The sequence below is a fragment of the Equus asinus genome, chromosome 20 (genome assembly GCF_041296235.1).
Source record: "Equus asinus isolate D_3611 breed Donkey chromosome 20, EquAss-T2T_v2, whole genome shotgun sequence".
Lineage (NCBI taxonomy): Eukaryota > Metazoa > Chordata > Mammalia > Perissodactyla > Equidae > Equus > Equus asinus.
In genome coordinates this window covers 45,586,042-45,600,758 of record NC_091809.1, presented here as the reverse complement: position 1 = coordinate 45,600,758, position 14,717 = coordinate 45,586,042, and the positions used below count along the sequence as shown (strand labels likewise).

At 52.8% G+C, this 14,717-nt stretch overlaps 1 protein-coding gene across 12 annotated transcripts; it reads right to left on the bottom strand.

The window, feature by feature from the left end:
* Positions 1-2,214: 2,214 nt before the first annotated feature.
* On the bottom strand, positions 2,215-13,953 carry HYOU1 (hypoxia up-regulated 1). Of its 12 annotated transcripts, none has more exons than XM_014855663.3 (26): positions 13,834-13,953; positions 12,751-12,854; positions 12,418-12,511; positions 12,154-12,232; positions 11,846-12,000; positions 11,646-11,722; positions 11,158-11,339; positions 10,801-10,916; positions 9,487-9,679; positions 9,160-9,294; positions 8,917-8,999; positions 8,661-8,793; positions 8,297-8,484; positions 7,920-8,058; positions 7,310-7,370; positions 7,074-7,153; positions 6,478-6,663; positions 6,162-6,334; positions 5,952-6,039; positions 5,714-5,836; positions 5,402-5,535; positions 5,178-5,262; positions 4,285-4,525; positions 4,143-4,190; positions 3,818-3,868; positions 2,215-3,694 (listed from the first exon to the last, which is right to left on the bottom strand). In XM_014855663.3, exons 2-26 carry the CDS (start codon positions 12,845-12,847, stop codon positions 3,630-3,632), a joined length of 3,006 nt encoding a protein of 1,001 aa, XP_014711149.3. In that variant the 5' UTR covers positions 12,848-12,854; positions 13,834-13,953; the 3' UTR covers positions 2,215-3,629. The 12 variants fall into 12 exon arrangements, with proteins under 12 accessions (XP_014711149.3, XP_044608553.2, XP_070346220.1 ...); XM_044752618.2 differs by having other exon boundaries at positions 2,215-3,691; XM_070490119.1 differs by having other exon boundaries at positions 6,162-6,331.
* Positions 13,954-14,717: the final 764 nt, after the last annotated feature.

The following is a 14,717-nucleotide window of genomic DNA, read 5'->3' as shown; positions in this document are numbered from 1 at the left end:
CTCCTCTTTTTGCTGAGGAAGACTGGCCCTGAGCTAACATCTATGCCCATCTTCCTCTACTTTTTATGTGGGACGCCTACTACAGCGTGGCGTGCCAAGCGGCGCCATGTCCTCACCTGGGATCTGAACTGGCAAACCCAGGGCCGCCAAAGCGGAACGTGCACACTTAACTGCTGTGCCACCGGGCCAGCCCTGTAATGCCACTTTTTATCTATCAGGTTGGTAAAATTAAAGTATTAATACTGTGTTGATTTTAAAAATCATGCAAGGTTGGGTCTCATCTTCCTTTAAAAAGATAGGAAAAATCAAAGTCTAGTGATTTGTCTCAGAACACAAGCAGGAGCAGGTTACTGCCTAGTTCCTAATTTGTTGGACTCTAACACCCGTAAACAGTACTGCTTCCCACACACATTAGCAAAGAATTACAAAAAGACGAGACTTGAAAACCTAAATCAGAATTTCTAAATATCAGCACTATTGACATTTTTGTCTGGGTAATTCTTTGTGACGAGGGGATGTCTCGTGCATTGTAGGATATTTAGCAGCATCCTTGACATCTATCTACTAGATACCAGTAACTTCTCCTCCAGTTGTGACAGCCAAAAATGTCTCCAGACATTGCTGTATGTCCTCTGGCAAAATTGCCCCTGGTTGAGAACCACGGCCTTAAATATTCACACCTTTGAATCTAACCTAAGAGATCATGAAAACCACCTTCTGCCCAAGGGTATGCTGTAATAGAGGAAAGATCAAGTAAACCACGGAGCATCTATTCAGTGGATCGCCAAGCTGTTAACAATGCCCACCTGGTGATGGAAACTAGAGGAATCAAAATCGATCCTTTGAAACAATGGCTATTAAAAAACTCAGTACTTTTATATTCAAGAATTGCTAATGACATGCTTATGATGTTAACTTAAAAATGTACCTAAAATTACATACCCACATGAGTCAAAAACTTAAAGCCTGAATATGGATGTTTATAGTAGCTTTTTCCTAATTGCCAAATCTTGGAAAAGCAACCAAGATGTGCTTCAGTAGGTAAATGGATAAACCGGGGTACATCCAGACAATGGAATATTGTTCAGCGCTAAAAAGCAATGAGCTATCAAGCCATGAAAAGACATGGAGGAATCTTAAATCTTAAATGCACATTGCTAGGTGAAAGAAGCCAACCTGAAAAAGCTGTGTACTGTATAATCCCACCGATATGACATTCCGGTAAAGGCAAAACTATGGAGAAAGTAAAAAGACCTGTGGTCGCCAGGGTTAGAGGTGAGGGAGTGATGGATGAATAGGCAAGAGCACAGAGGAATGTCTGGGCAGTGGAACTACCCTGTGTGACATACAGCGGTAGACACCTGTCATTAGACATTTGTCCAAACCCAAAGAATGTACACCGCCAAGAGCGAAGCCTAACGTAAACTGCGGACTCTGGGTGATGACATGCAGGTTCATCGATCATACCAAATGTCCCACTCTGGTGTGGGCTGCTGATAGCGGGGGAGGCTGTGTGTGTACAAGGCCAGGGGCTATATGGGAACTCTCTGTACTTTCCGCTCAATTTTGCTGTGAACCTAAAACAGCTCTAAAAAACAAAGTCTATCAAAAAAGAAAAAAAAAAGTCTTTCATGTTCAAAACTTGTCTGACCTGTTCAACCTTTAAAGAAAAATATAACTCTCATGGTCATTATTTATTCAACTGCTTAGACATATAAATAATTAGTGACTAGAGGATTAGAGTGATCTTCCTCTGGTAAAATATGGCTCCAACACAACTGAAGAACCCAAATCAATTGGGCTACGAATGATGAGTCTCTAGCAACACGCTCTCAGGGCAGAATAGAGAGCAAGGATCTAACCTTGCTGAGGCACTTAACACCTCTGGACCAATCAGTAAACCTCTATGAACTGTCAATGGGGTGGTTATTTGTAAAATGGGGTTGTTACCTTAAAAACAGATGTTACCTAAAAATTATTTGGACGTGGCCAAAGACCATCAGGAGCAAAATAAAACCAGTCTTGTTTTCATGAAGAAAAAATAATTGCGTATATGAATCTCGACTAAGCCCAAAACGTTAATAAGGTTTTGGTGGTAGTATTATGGGTAATTTTAAATTATTATTCAAACTTTTTTCTTCCAAATTTTCTATAATAAACATGTATTACTTATATTCAAGAAATAAACATTTTTAAAAATCACAGCACAAAAACTGTAGAAAAGAATATTTTATTGAAACAGTTTCTCAATTAACAATGGAGCAAAGTACAATTTGACTCAAACCTGTCCAACCAGCCTCAACTGCTAGCAAAAGAACTCAAACATACAGGAGTGGGTGGGACCCTTAGGCCTCATTTCTGCCAATGTGGCAAAAAAAAAAAAAAGAGGAAAAAAAGACAAAAGACAGACACAACCAGGCCCGCCCTTGCCCAGGGGGCTGGGTGGCAGCCCTGGCTCCTGCTACAGACAGAATACTGGAGGACAGGCTCCCCGACATCAGCATGGTGGGCAAAAGGCCCCATCCTAGCAGAGCAATGCATGAAAGGAAGGCCAGCTCGTCCCCTCTTCCTTCACCACTAGGCCTGCCTCGAAGAGAGTGAGGTGGCATTTTTACATTCACACCATGGTCTCTCCTTCCCCCAGGGTCTTGGGATAGGGGCTCACAGTAGAAAGCACATTTTGGTCAGCCCAGAGGGCCAGGGAAAGGCTCTGTCTGGGAGGGCAGGACAGCAGGAGAGAGAAGGGGGCAGTCAAAGGGATACGGGGTACCAAGCTACTGGGAAGATGCAGATTTTGACAGTGCTTGCAGGACGCTGGCATCCCATGCCAGCCACTCTACACAGCCTTCCTGGGCCCAAGAGTCCACAGACGGGAGCTACAGGGTTTTCACACGTCTCACTCCCTGGAGAGGTGGCTGGATTCCCTTCTTCACTTTCTCCTTGCCTACTCTGGCCACCAGGGATTGTACGTAAGGGTGGGAATCAATCTAGCTTTACTTCAGCTGGTCCAGATGGAAGGGCTTTGCACAAGAGGCAGAGAACTGCCCAACTTGCAACAGGAATCTAAGGAAACCCATGAGAAGGAGTCAGACGGGGACAGGGGTTTTAGGGAAAGAGATCTGGGAGGAGGAAAGAGCAGAGATAGACACTCAGAAACCAAACCTGGTAACCAAGGCTCTGTAGACACTGGCCCCTGTGTGACACTGATTTCTTGGTGGAAGAGGAAAGGAGAGAAGGAAGGATGACCAGAGAAGACTGGAGAGTAACACCCCAGGACATCCTTCCCACCATCAGGTCTGTCAACCACTGACGGCCATTCTTTCACCTACCCACAGGCAACGCATTAAGACATAATAGTGATTTTTCCCAAGTTAGGGCCTGGATGAGTAGGGAACCAGGGGTGGGATTAGGGAACAGAACAATTTCAGTTTTAACCACAGAACTACTCCAGAAGGAACTGGTGAGCTGTCCCATCCTTCCCCTTTCTCCACACCTCCAACCACAGGTGAGAGAAAAGGAACTTAAGCCTCTGAGGGCAGGACCAACCCCTCCCCGCAACCCTCGATGTTTAATAAATAGAGGTGGTAGGAGAAGGGGGTGGGGATGAATGGGGAACCGGGAGGTGGGGGTTATAGTTCATCATTCTTCAAAGTTGGCTTCTGTCCTGTCGGCTGCTCCTTCTGTTCAGATTCTACTGGGAGTTGGAGAGAGAAAGGAATGGCAGCAGGTGAAATGGCGGTAACTGGCCCCAGTTCTGTGCAGATATCCCCCCCAGACCCTACCAGGCTTCCCGGCACGTCCCCAGCTCCACCCTCACCTGATCCAGGACCTCCTAACTCCAGAGGTTCAGCGTCTGCTGGTTCAGATTCTGCTTTGGGGAAGAAATAGGTTAGAGTCTGCAGAAAGGAGGCAGGGACTAGTAGTGGGGTTGGCAGACTTTTTCTGTAAAGAGTCAGATAGTAAACATTTTAGGAGTTGTGGGCCACACTTGGTCTCTTTGCATTTTTTTTTTTTAAATAAGCTTCTAAAAAAGTAAAGGCCATTCATAGCTCCTGGGCCATCCAGAAACAGGCCGTGCCTGCCAGTTTGCCAAGCCCACGGCTAAGCGATGTCCACATTCCCAATCAGTTTCCCCCACTCACGAGTCTCTTTCTCAGGTTCTGAAACGGGCTTTGCATCTTCAGTCTGGCCTGGAGGGAAACCAGGAGTAAAATGTCGTCCCAGGAGGGGAAGGAGGTCTTCTTCCCGCCCAGGAGCACCCGGACCCAGGCCCCCGGCCCTCACCTGGTGGAGGGATGACCTTCTCTTCCTGGTCACTGGCACTGGCATTGAGGGGAGGCTCTGCCCGGGTCCCATTCTTGTCCTTGGGCCGGGGCCGGGGCTTGGAAAACTTGGCCTTATTGAGCAGATACTGCACCTCGCGGTCCAGGGCCATCATCTTGGCCTCAATGTCTTTTGAGAGCAACACGGGCTTCTCTGTGGCGGGAAGCTTGGCCTGCTCAGCCACAGTTGCATTCTTCCAGGCCTGTGGGTGAGGCCAGCACAGGCTCAGAGCCAGCCAGAGAGAGAGAGAGACTTCTCTGTCCCAGATGAAACATACACCCAACCTGCCTCAGGCTCTTCCCTCAGACCTCAATCACTTGCCACCCCAGGCTGTCAGCTGCACAGGGGTAAGCAGACACTTCAGAATGGCATTCAAGACTCTCCACAAGGGAGTACCAAACTACACGTTCCTGCCTTACATCCTATTATTCTGGCCTAACTACAGCTGAACTTCTCAATTATTCCCCTCCTGTCTCTTTACTTGTGAGTTCTGGTTCCAAAACAGTCCCCACACATCCAAAACAGTTTCTGCTTCACCTGACAAGTCACTCTCGCCTGTCCAAACCCTGGCCACTTTCTGAGTCCAGCTCAAGTCCAAGCTCCTCAAAGCAGCCTTCTCTAACCTCAGGGAGGTGGGCTCTGTTGTGCCTCCAGTCTGATGACTCATGGCTATGACCCTCATTTGGGACTTTTCAGACATGGCTTCAAATGCAGACATCTTCTGCCTTCCCCATTAGCTGCTAAGCCAGGAGGCAGAGGCTGCCGAGTCTCCATTTCTCTGCATCCCTCATGCTGCCTAGCATGGCCCACCTTGCCACGTTAAGTATCCAGTTAAATATCTACAGAGGGATTACCCAGGTCTCATTGATGACTTTCTCTAAGGTTGTCATTTCCACCTCAGTGAAGATCTGGTCCATCTCGGGGATGAGCCGGGCCCCCCTGGAAGCCAGAGAAGAGACAATCAGCCCAGGAGGAAGAGGGGCCCGGGTATGGGGGTGGGGAATGGGAAGCTGATGGGCACGAGAGTCATGGGGCTCGGCAGGACTGAACAAGGAAGAAAGGGCAATGGGACTCTCACTTGAGGAATATGCTGGAATGGTTGAGGAGATTATCGAGGGCAGACAGCCGTTCAGGCCACTTCTTGCGCTCTTCTACCCGAAAAAACAACCCTTGGCACAGCTTCCTCAGCTCAGTCAGCTTCTCCTTCAACATCTGATGGAGGTGAGGGTGGGAGTGAGCAGAGGGGTTGGAGGGATGACAGGACAGCCCTGGAGCCAGCCCCTCAGCCTTCTTTATGGCCTCACACCCCCTCTCTTCTCACTTTCTCTGACCCTGGGAGAGGAAGGCGAGAGATCCCAGCCCACCCGTCATGTTCCGGGAGGTCCCTCACCACTGTGGTGGCCCCAAAGCCCTCGTCCTCCAGCCAGGTGGAAGCAGCACTGAGTCTCCCAGAGATGTCCTCACGCTGTTCCTCGGTGGACACTTCCTGGTACTCAGGTTGGTACAGCTTGTCCTAGGGAGGTGCACATAAGCACAAGCATGCAGCGAGCCCCTGAGGGCGAGGCTCGCAGAGCCAGACCCTCCCCAGACATAGGTTCCAGGGCACACGGGCCTCCCAGCCCACCAACCTGGGTCTCAAAGATGAAAGCTTCCAAGCTGTTGGCAGCTTTCTCCCGCTCCTGCTTCTCTAAGTCTCGGAGTGTCAAGTCCTGAAGCCTGGAGGACAAAGGAGAGACAGGCATGAGGGAGACAGTGTGCTGAACTCAGTCAGCTCTCCTTCCCAGGGGCGCCATTCCACACCTGCCCAGCCTCCACATGCACACGCAGTCTTTACTCACTTCTGCGCCGAGCGAGCCAGCTCGTCCTCGGGCAAATCGGGCAGGTCCAGAACAACCAGCTCCACCCCAATCTCCTCCACCATCCTCTGCTTCCGCGCAGGCTTCTGTTTCTTTTCTTCCTCTGCGGCTGGAGGGACACCCTCAGACCCTACCTCTCCCTTCTCACTTGGCTTCTGAGGGGTAAGAGATGAGGATGTCAGGAAAAGCTGGGGTCTTCTATTCTCCGTGGGCAGGGCTCTTGGGGTTAAGAAACAAGGCGGGCATCTGCTCCCTCAGCCCCTAGGTCCAGCCTGGCCTTACTCTGCTTGCAGCTCACCTGGGCCTCAGACTTCTCCCCATTTTCTTTTTCTGCGGGCTTTTCTCCCTCAGGGGCTGCACCCCCCTTAGGCTCAGCGGGTGGGGGCTGAGAGGTATCCTCCGTTGGGGCCTCAGCTTCCTCCTTGAGCTCCGCTTGCTCTCCGGGCTCATCTTTGCTGCCCTCAGCAGGGCTTTCCTCTTCCTCCTAGGAATCAATCAGAGACACACATGCAGATAACAGTCACCAGCAGAGCCTCCAGGTCAGGACCGGCCCAGCAACGCCACTGCCCCCAGGCCCTGCTTTGAAGGGGCTCACTGCTCACAACACAGCTTGGGGGTAGACATATGACAACTGTATGGAAATGCCAGGGGGCTGTTTGGACCACAGCAGTCTAGGTGGACAAAGGAGAAGAGTTTGGAGATGAGGAGAATGGTCCTTGGAGCTTGAGCCCAGGGACAGCTCAGAGTCCGGAGGAGGGGATGGTCGTTCCGAAAGGAAGGGGAGGTCTAGTAAATCCTAGGGAGCTGGGACGCCCACCCAACTCCCTGCCTCTGCTACCACTACCTGGCCCCACACGCCATCTCCATGCTCCCCCAGCTCCATCCTGGCCTTACCTGGACAGTGTCAGTACCATTCTCTTTAGTATCTGTTGTGGTACCACCTCCAAACAGGCTGGAGATTGTGTTGCCAAGTTCTAGAAGGAAGAAAGCCCAAAGACTCAAAAGGGACCACAACAGTGAGTTCACCTCCTAACCCAAAGGGCGAGGCCTGCCTGCCTCCCCCAGATACACCCAAGTATATTCTCTTCCTCACACACATGTAGGCGCACAGATGTGCACACTCAGCTTACTGGTCAGAGTAGATTCCTCTTCAGGGCTGTCCTCCACCAGGGTCTCAAACACAGACTCCACCTGAAAATGGAGATTCAAGATGAAGAAACACACAAGCCAACGCACCATTTCTCCACGAACATCCTGCCATAGTGGGGGTCTGCTTATGCACATCCATGTGACTTCCAGCTGTGCTGGCCTATTCTCTCACCTGCCTTCTTCCAAGGGCTCTTGGATCAAGTCACCTCTACCCCTTTTGATTATGAGTCCTCTGAGGACAGGATCATAGCTCCTTCTTCCCTCAGAGCCCCGCACTTCTCCACTCAACAACAGAGTGGGGCATAATTCCCCATAGTAGGTCATAATAGATATTATTACTCCCCAGAAATGTTCTTCAAAAATGGATTCCTTAGCCTTTCTATAGATCCTGAAATTTACAATGTCCATAGGCATTTACAGGCTCTGAGAAGGCTGACATCAGATCCCTGGGCAGCTTTAGAGCCAAGATATACCCAACTCCAAACCCCACAACAGAACATTTATCATGTTCTAATGCCACGTGGAACCACTCTGGAAAAGTCTGGGGGGCTGGGCCCCCGCCCTGTACACAGGGTCTCCGTCTGCTCTCACCCTGTCTAGGCTGAGCACACCGCTCTCATCCAGGTTGAAGTGAGCCTTGATGCCCTTGGACTCATGGTCAGGATACTTCTTGAAGCTCTCGCCCACACCTTTTAGCTTCACTGTGGTTAGATTCTGGGAGCCAAATACCCTGGTTGGGGAGGAGAGAGCAGTTCAGGGGAACCCACCCAGCCTGCCTCCAGCTCTTGACGACACAGCCTCCTGGCACAGGATGTTGGGGCCCTCCCTGAGCACACACTCAGGAGGACAGGCATCGTCCAGAAAAGATGCTCACCCCAACCCCAACCCCACAACCTGCTTCCCTGTGTCAGCCCTTCAGGCCCCACACTCTCCCTCCCTGGAGCTCCCATCCTGCCCCACCCCCTCACCGAAGATCCTCAGGCCCCAGGAAGCCCAGGTCACCATAGTTGATGTGGAAGTTGAAATCATGGCTGTAGCGGTTAAAGGTGATGACTTTGCGTTGAGGGTAGGGCCCCATCCGGGAGAAGAGAACACGCTTATTGTGCTTCAGGCTGCGAACCCCAGGCTCCTCTTCCACCTCTCTTGTGAACTCCACCTACACAGCAGGCAGAGAGGAGGCACACTGCAGAACCAGAACAGGTTCTGGGGTGAGGGTGGGTGGAGAATGTCAAATGGCAGAAAGACAAAGGGACAGGCTAGAGCAGACAGGAGGGGAGATCACACTCGGAGACGTAAAGGGAGCTTGGCACCTGATCAGACAGCCTTACTCACCAGGATGGGGTAGACCACCGCATCTCGGACTACAAACGGCTTCACCTTGAAGGCTTTGCTGAGCGCGGCTGCCTGGTACACAGCCCCCATAGCGGCTGCTTCGTCTGCATTGATGTTCTTTCCCAGCTCCTCCCTGTCAAAGTCCCAAGCTTCAGTACCATCTACCCTGGAGCACTCAGCCTGGCCTCCCTCCCCTCTGCCCTCCAGCGGCCCAGCCCTGGAGCCCTGGCCCCGATGCCCCAGCCCCCACACTCACTTGCCCACAGCCTTCATCAGCACCTCCTGAACTTTGGGGACCCGAGTGGCCCCGCCCACCAGGATCACCTGCTCAATCTCATCCTGTGGGGGAGAAAGAATGTGAGGCTGGACAGCAGGTAGTCAACCCTCCTCCTCAAAACTGACTCCTCCCTTAAGGTTCCTGTTCCCACCTCTGCCCCATCTAACCAGTTCGTATCCCACTTGTCTCCCACCCCATGCCCACCTCCGACTCCCCCCTCACCAAATTCATTTGAGCACTCTGCAGGGCCTGCTGCACAGGCCCAGGCACTCGTTCAAATAAGTCTGCACACAACTCTTCAAACTCCAATCGAGTCACTTTTGCCTTGAAGTCCACATCGTCCATCAGGCCCTCGATCTAGGGGAGGATGGGGAGTGTCAGAGTTCTCATTCAGGTCCTGTCTCTGGGTAGATGGGACTTTGGGAGGATGGCAGAAGCCATGGGAACAAAGGAGGGGCCACACCAGGCAAAGGAGCATAGCTAAGGAGGGTGGGGTCCTCCACGCTCTCGGTGGGGAATATTTGCCCTCAACTGGCCATGTGTGGGCACCTGTGCCATGTGGTCAGCATTGGCACTCAGCACGGTTTTGAGTCGATTAGCCTCCCGTAGCAGCTTGGCCATGGCCCGGGGGTTCTCCCGCACATCCTTTGCCTTCTGGCCCTTGCGCTGCTCATTGAAAAGCCTGGCCAGGTGTTCACGCAGCCGGAGCTCCATCTCCAGACCCCCCAGGGTGCGGTCAAACCTGTGCAGCAAACGGCACAGGGAGAAGTGTGAGGAACACAGGGGGTCTGTTCATCTACACAGGAACCCGACTCTCATCCCACATAGCTGACACTTCACAGTGACACGTCATCTACCCACATTCAACTGTATTCACTGGGCATCAACCATGTATTTGTTTCTAGGGATACAATTGAGAGAGGAAAAAAAAAGACAGGATCCATGCTGTCAAGGGGTTTACAATCTGGTAATCGAATGATAATATAGATGTGAAATTATAACCACAGCATGTGTTATAAAGGAGAGGCACACAAGGCTACTAGAACACATACATGGGAAATTTCAGCTATTTAGTGATGTCAGGTAAAGTTCTGTGAAGAAGGGATGCTTGAGCTGAAACCTGAAGGATGATCTGGAATTAACTAGGCAAAGAGGAAAGAACATTCTAGAGAGCGAACAGTAGATGTAAAGACCCTGAGGGAGAGAGCATGGTGAGTAAGTTCCAAAGAAAGGCAAGGATGGCTGCAGCTCAAAGAGCAAGAGGCTCAGGGTTCGAGACAAGCAGGAGGAGTCAGGGCTCACACAGGCACAGCCTCATAGGCCAAGACAAAGGTTGAGAGCCACTGAGGGTTTTTAAAGACACGGGTTACAGCCAGGTTGGCAAAAGAACCCTGTGGCAACAATATGGAGAAAGAACTGGAGGGAGGCCACACTGGAAGCAGATCTTGGCTGGAGTTCTGTAGGTCAGAGGCAATGGTAGCTTGAACTAGGGTACAAGTGGTAGAGATAAACGGAAAATGACAGATTCGGGAAATAAGACCATGTCAGGGACAAGTTACTTAAGTAAACTGGAAATGATAAGAGAGCAAAAAAAAAGATTGAATCTGACATCCTACTGATGGCCTACAGGCTCGTGAATTTCCTTAGGAGCAGCTCAGGAAGTTCCCTGACTTTCCTTCTTCCCAAACTGTACTCCCTCCTCTCCACCTTCCCTGTGCTTTGGGAGGTACCCTACAATGACTGAGGCTTTCACCAGGAGAGCACCCCTGCAGGGAGCAGCAAAGGGAGGCAGACGCCCCTCCAAGAAGAAACCCCCGACCCCAAAGTGGATCTGCAGCAGCCCTCCTCCCAGCACCCACTTACCCCACTCCCCGGATCTGCAGCTGTGGCTGCATCCCCGCCTCCTTCGTCTTCACTGTCTGGTAGGTCACGATGGTGCACACAGTGCTGCCCGAGCCCATGTCATAGAACATGATATTCTGCAGAGACATCAACGCAACTGTCACAGGAACCTTATCCAACTCCAGAGCACCTGCCTGCCTCCAAGGGGCTGCACCAACTCTCCATTCAAAGCTGAACAGCTCCAACAGGGGCTGGGAAGCTGCTGCTGCATTTTGCCCAGGGCCAGCCATGCAAACAACATGCAAAACGAGCCAAGTGGCCTCCATCCTCAGAACATGTCACTCTGCGAGTCTGCTCAGAAGTTCCTCCCCGGCTCACCTGGGCAGTGGTGTTGATATCTTTCCGGCGGAAGACCCCATAGCTGAGGGCAGTGGCAGTGTTGTCATTGATGAGCTGTAGCACTTTGAGGCCGGCCATGCGGGCAGCCTGCAACACGGCCCGGCGCTCAGCCTGATTGAAGAAGGCTGGCACGGTGATCACTGCATCCTTGATGGGCTGCTCTACAGAAGACAACAGAACAGGGTTCCCACCAGCTCCACACCTTACATGAGGGCTTCCCAGTATTAGTACTACTGACATCCTGGGCCAGATAATTCTAAAACAGAATTAAATGGGGGCTGCCCTGTGCATTGTAGGATGCTGGGCAGCATCCCTGGCCTCTACTCATTACATGGCAGTAGCGGCACCCCAGTTATGACAACCAAAAATGTCTTCACACATTGCCAAATGTTCCCTGGGAGACAAAACTGTTCCCATTTGAGATCCTAGGGAACTTGGCCACTACTGGCCCCACCTTGGCCACTCACCTGCAAAATCTTCAGCCAGGGAACGAGAGTAATTGAGAACCATGCCCAGTACCTCCTCGGGTGAGAACTGCAGCTGCCTGGGGGAAGGGGAGTAGTTAGAGGCAAGGAAAGGCAGGCATTCAGGCAAAGACAATCACAAGCACATGCCAGTCAGGAGCCCAGCAGGCCTGCTGAGCCCGCCTTCCCAGCAGAGCACTCACGGGCTGATTTTGAAGTGCACAGTCTGCCTCTGTGGGTCGAAGCCTAGCTCATGCTCTGGGAAACGGGCTCTGTAAAGGGCCACATGGGGATTATCTTCCTGCTTGCCCAGGAGGTGCTGAAAGTAACGCAGCGTAGCCTTTGGATTCTTGATAGCCTGAGAGGAGGTACAGAAGGATCACAATATTAGTCTTCCCAAGCTCCATCACCTACCTCTTCCATCAGAGACTGATAAGGGGACAGACTCTGGGGTCTGTCATCTCCTCTCCTCTGCCCACTGCTTCTGGGAAGGGGTGGGTTGCTAGCTCACCATGCTTGCTGCACTGTCTCCAAAGAATCTTTCATTTTCTTTCAGGGTCACAGTCACTGGGGTTTTCCTCCGGGATTCCCTGAGGAAAAGAGACATTGGGCCCAAGTGCCTACAGCAGCAGGCTGTGGACCCAGGAGCCTCAACATCCTACATATAATCAGTCACCCAGACACCAAAGTCCATTGTGGCTACTAGGAAGAACACAGACCAGTTTGGAGCCCAGACTCCCTCTTTCCCCACCCCTGACTCCGGGGCCGCCCTCACTTGTTTAAGACAATTTCCATGGGCACTCCAGGTTTGACGATGGCCACCTTCATGGATTCGCTGCCCAGGTCCACAGACATCACTGCCAACGTGTCTGGAGGTGAAACAGGTTTGTCAGTTAGTCCCACTTCCACCACCTTCCTGAGGCCCCTCTAATCAAAGCACACCACTTTCCACAGAAAAGGCAAGATAGCAAAAAAACAAAGAAAGAGGCCTGGGTCCAGCAACTCAAGAGTCTAGAGGCTTCCAACCAAAAGCCTCATTCCCCTTCCCACCACGTATCATTCATCAATCATTCATTTATTCTTTTGATTCCTATGCTGGGGTACATACCACTCAGTGCCAACAGGTCTGCCAAGAGCACAGCCATCAAGGCCCAACAGGCTAGCCTCCTTGGCCTCGACCTCTGCCTCCTGACCGTGGCTGCCATTGTGTCCCTGGGGGAGGAGTAAAACAACACTTGTAACTGGATGCCCTGAGTGAATGAGACAGAACCTCATCCAGAACAGAGAAGCTTTAAGATTCACACCTATTCCATTCTCACCCAGAGCAGAGCAGTCTACATCCCCTCCCCTCTCTCCTGATGAGGACTAACCACTGTAATTATCCCCAGAAGCGCCCACACAAAGCCCCAGGTGAAAAAGCCTGAGTCCTGGGCTCCATCCTCCACATCCCTCAACAGGGAAGGTTACAGGAAGGAGGTGGAGGACCAGCGCCTTCCACCCACTGCAGAGCTAGTAACTAGGGCATCCTAGCACTGTCCTTGCTGTCAGACACCTGGGGTGCGGCCAGGGATCCCTGCCCCGGGCTGGACTACTTCCCCACACCTGGAGCTCCCCCGCTGGTGGGGAAAGCCAAGCCAGGCCTGGTCAGGAACTGAGAGACGATGACGTTGGGGGAAGCTGGGATGGAAGGAGGGCCCGTCTCCTCCTCTGCATCCCTTTGGGTTGTCCCGCCCGCTTCCCTTCCCCATCCTACCCCCCGGCCCCAGTGCCTACGTAGATGCGCTGCACCTGGAACGGTAAGGTCCCTCGCCGGGCGGGTACCGAGTACCCCAAGTTTACCTAAGGCTCACCTGACGAAGGCGGTGGCTCCCACTCCCAGAAACGGGCACCGGCCCACCTCTAAGGCTTGGGGGCTCCCCGGGGGCCGAGCTGCGGGGCCGAGAGCACCGACCTCCGTGGGGCCCTCGTCCCACTACCGACCGGCCCCCAGAGCCAGCACGTTGCCTCCTCTAGGAGAGGTGGCCAGCCCCCATCGCCATCCCCACCCCCGCTACCTCTTGCCTCCGCTCCTGTGCCCCCAGCTCTGGGACAAACGCGGCAGCAGACGTCCCCACGAGGCCGGCAGCGCGACCCCCAGCCCGCGCCCTTCGCAACTCCCCTCCGTTTCCAAACTGTTACATTAGCCACCAACCTCTCGACTGCGTCTCGCGCATCAGCCGGCCCCGGACGCGGCGTGCGCTCATTGGAGCCTGCGCCGCCCGGCCCTGCGCCGCGCGCCCGGCCCCGCCCCCGCCGCCCCGGCGCGCGCGCCCATTGGGCCACGTCCTAGGCCCGCCCCTCGTCGCTCTCCTGCTGCTGCCGGTGAGGCGGCGGAGAGGCCGGGCCACCAGTTAGAGGAGAGCCGCTGACCCAGGCCGGGCATTGGGCCACGTCATGGGGTCCGGCGCCCGCCCGGGTGCGCTCGCGGGACCCTTCCGGCCTCGGCGCTGGATGTCTGACTGGCGGGGTCGGGAGTGACTGATGTCTGGAGCAAGTCGGTGCAGGGACAGTCCGCGCTCGCCTCTCTTCCAGTCACCTGGGGAGCCCTGGCCGAGGAGTGGGCATGACCCGCATCCCCTCCGCAGCCACGCGGAAGAGGCGCTCGCTTGCTGGTTGGAATTGACCTGCTCTAGGCTTTCGATAGAAATCAGAATGGCTGCGCTTTGACTTAGTCCACCTCCACCCCACTTTGTTTCACCGAGGAAACCGAAGCCACCGAAAGAGAAGTTGGCTGATGGGTCGAAGATAACACTTCAATTAGTGGCAGGATTTGGCCTGGACTTCTGACTCTAAGCCCCATTTTTATGAGAAAAACTATTCCAAACTGCAAAACGCTACACAAAAGACAGTTTCATTTGTGAGGCTGTCTTTTCTTGAGCGTATATGCACCGCCTCATGTTTCTGTCCATTAAAGCTTGCACATCTTCCCTTCTCCTTTCCTGCTTCTGTCAGAATTGAAGCACCCTGGGCAGATATTTGGCGCTCCTCACTCCCTTCTCTGTACTTTACAGCCCCCTAGAAATGTGCAAGGTCCTT

What these genes read in the sequence shown, in the direction of transcription:
- HYOU1 (XM_014855663.3), bottom strand. Translation starts at nt 12,847, where the DNA reads ATGGCAGCCACGGTCAGGAGGCAGAGGTCGAGGCCAAGGAGGCTAGCC. An exon ending in AGAGTGCTCAAATGAATTTG is followed by an intron (nt 9,000 to 9,159) that starts GTGAGGGGGGAG and finishes TCTCCCCCACAG; the next exon opens with GATGAGATTGAGCAGGTGAT. An exon ending in GTGTGCTCAGCCTAGACAGG is followed by an intron (nt 7,371 to 7,919) that starts GTGAGAGCAGAC and finishes CTCCATTTTCAG; the next exon opens with GTGGAGTCTGTGTTTGAGAC.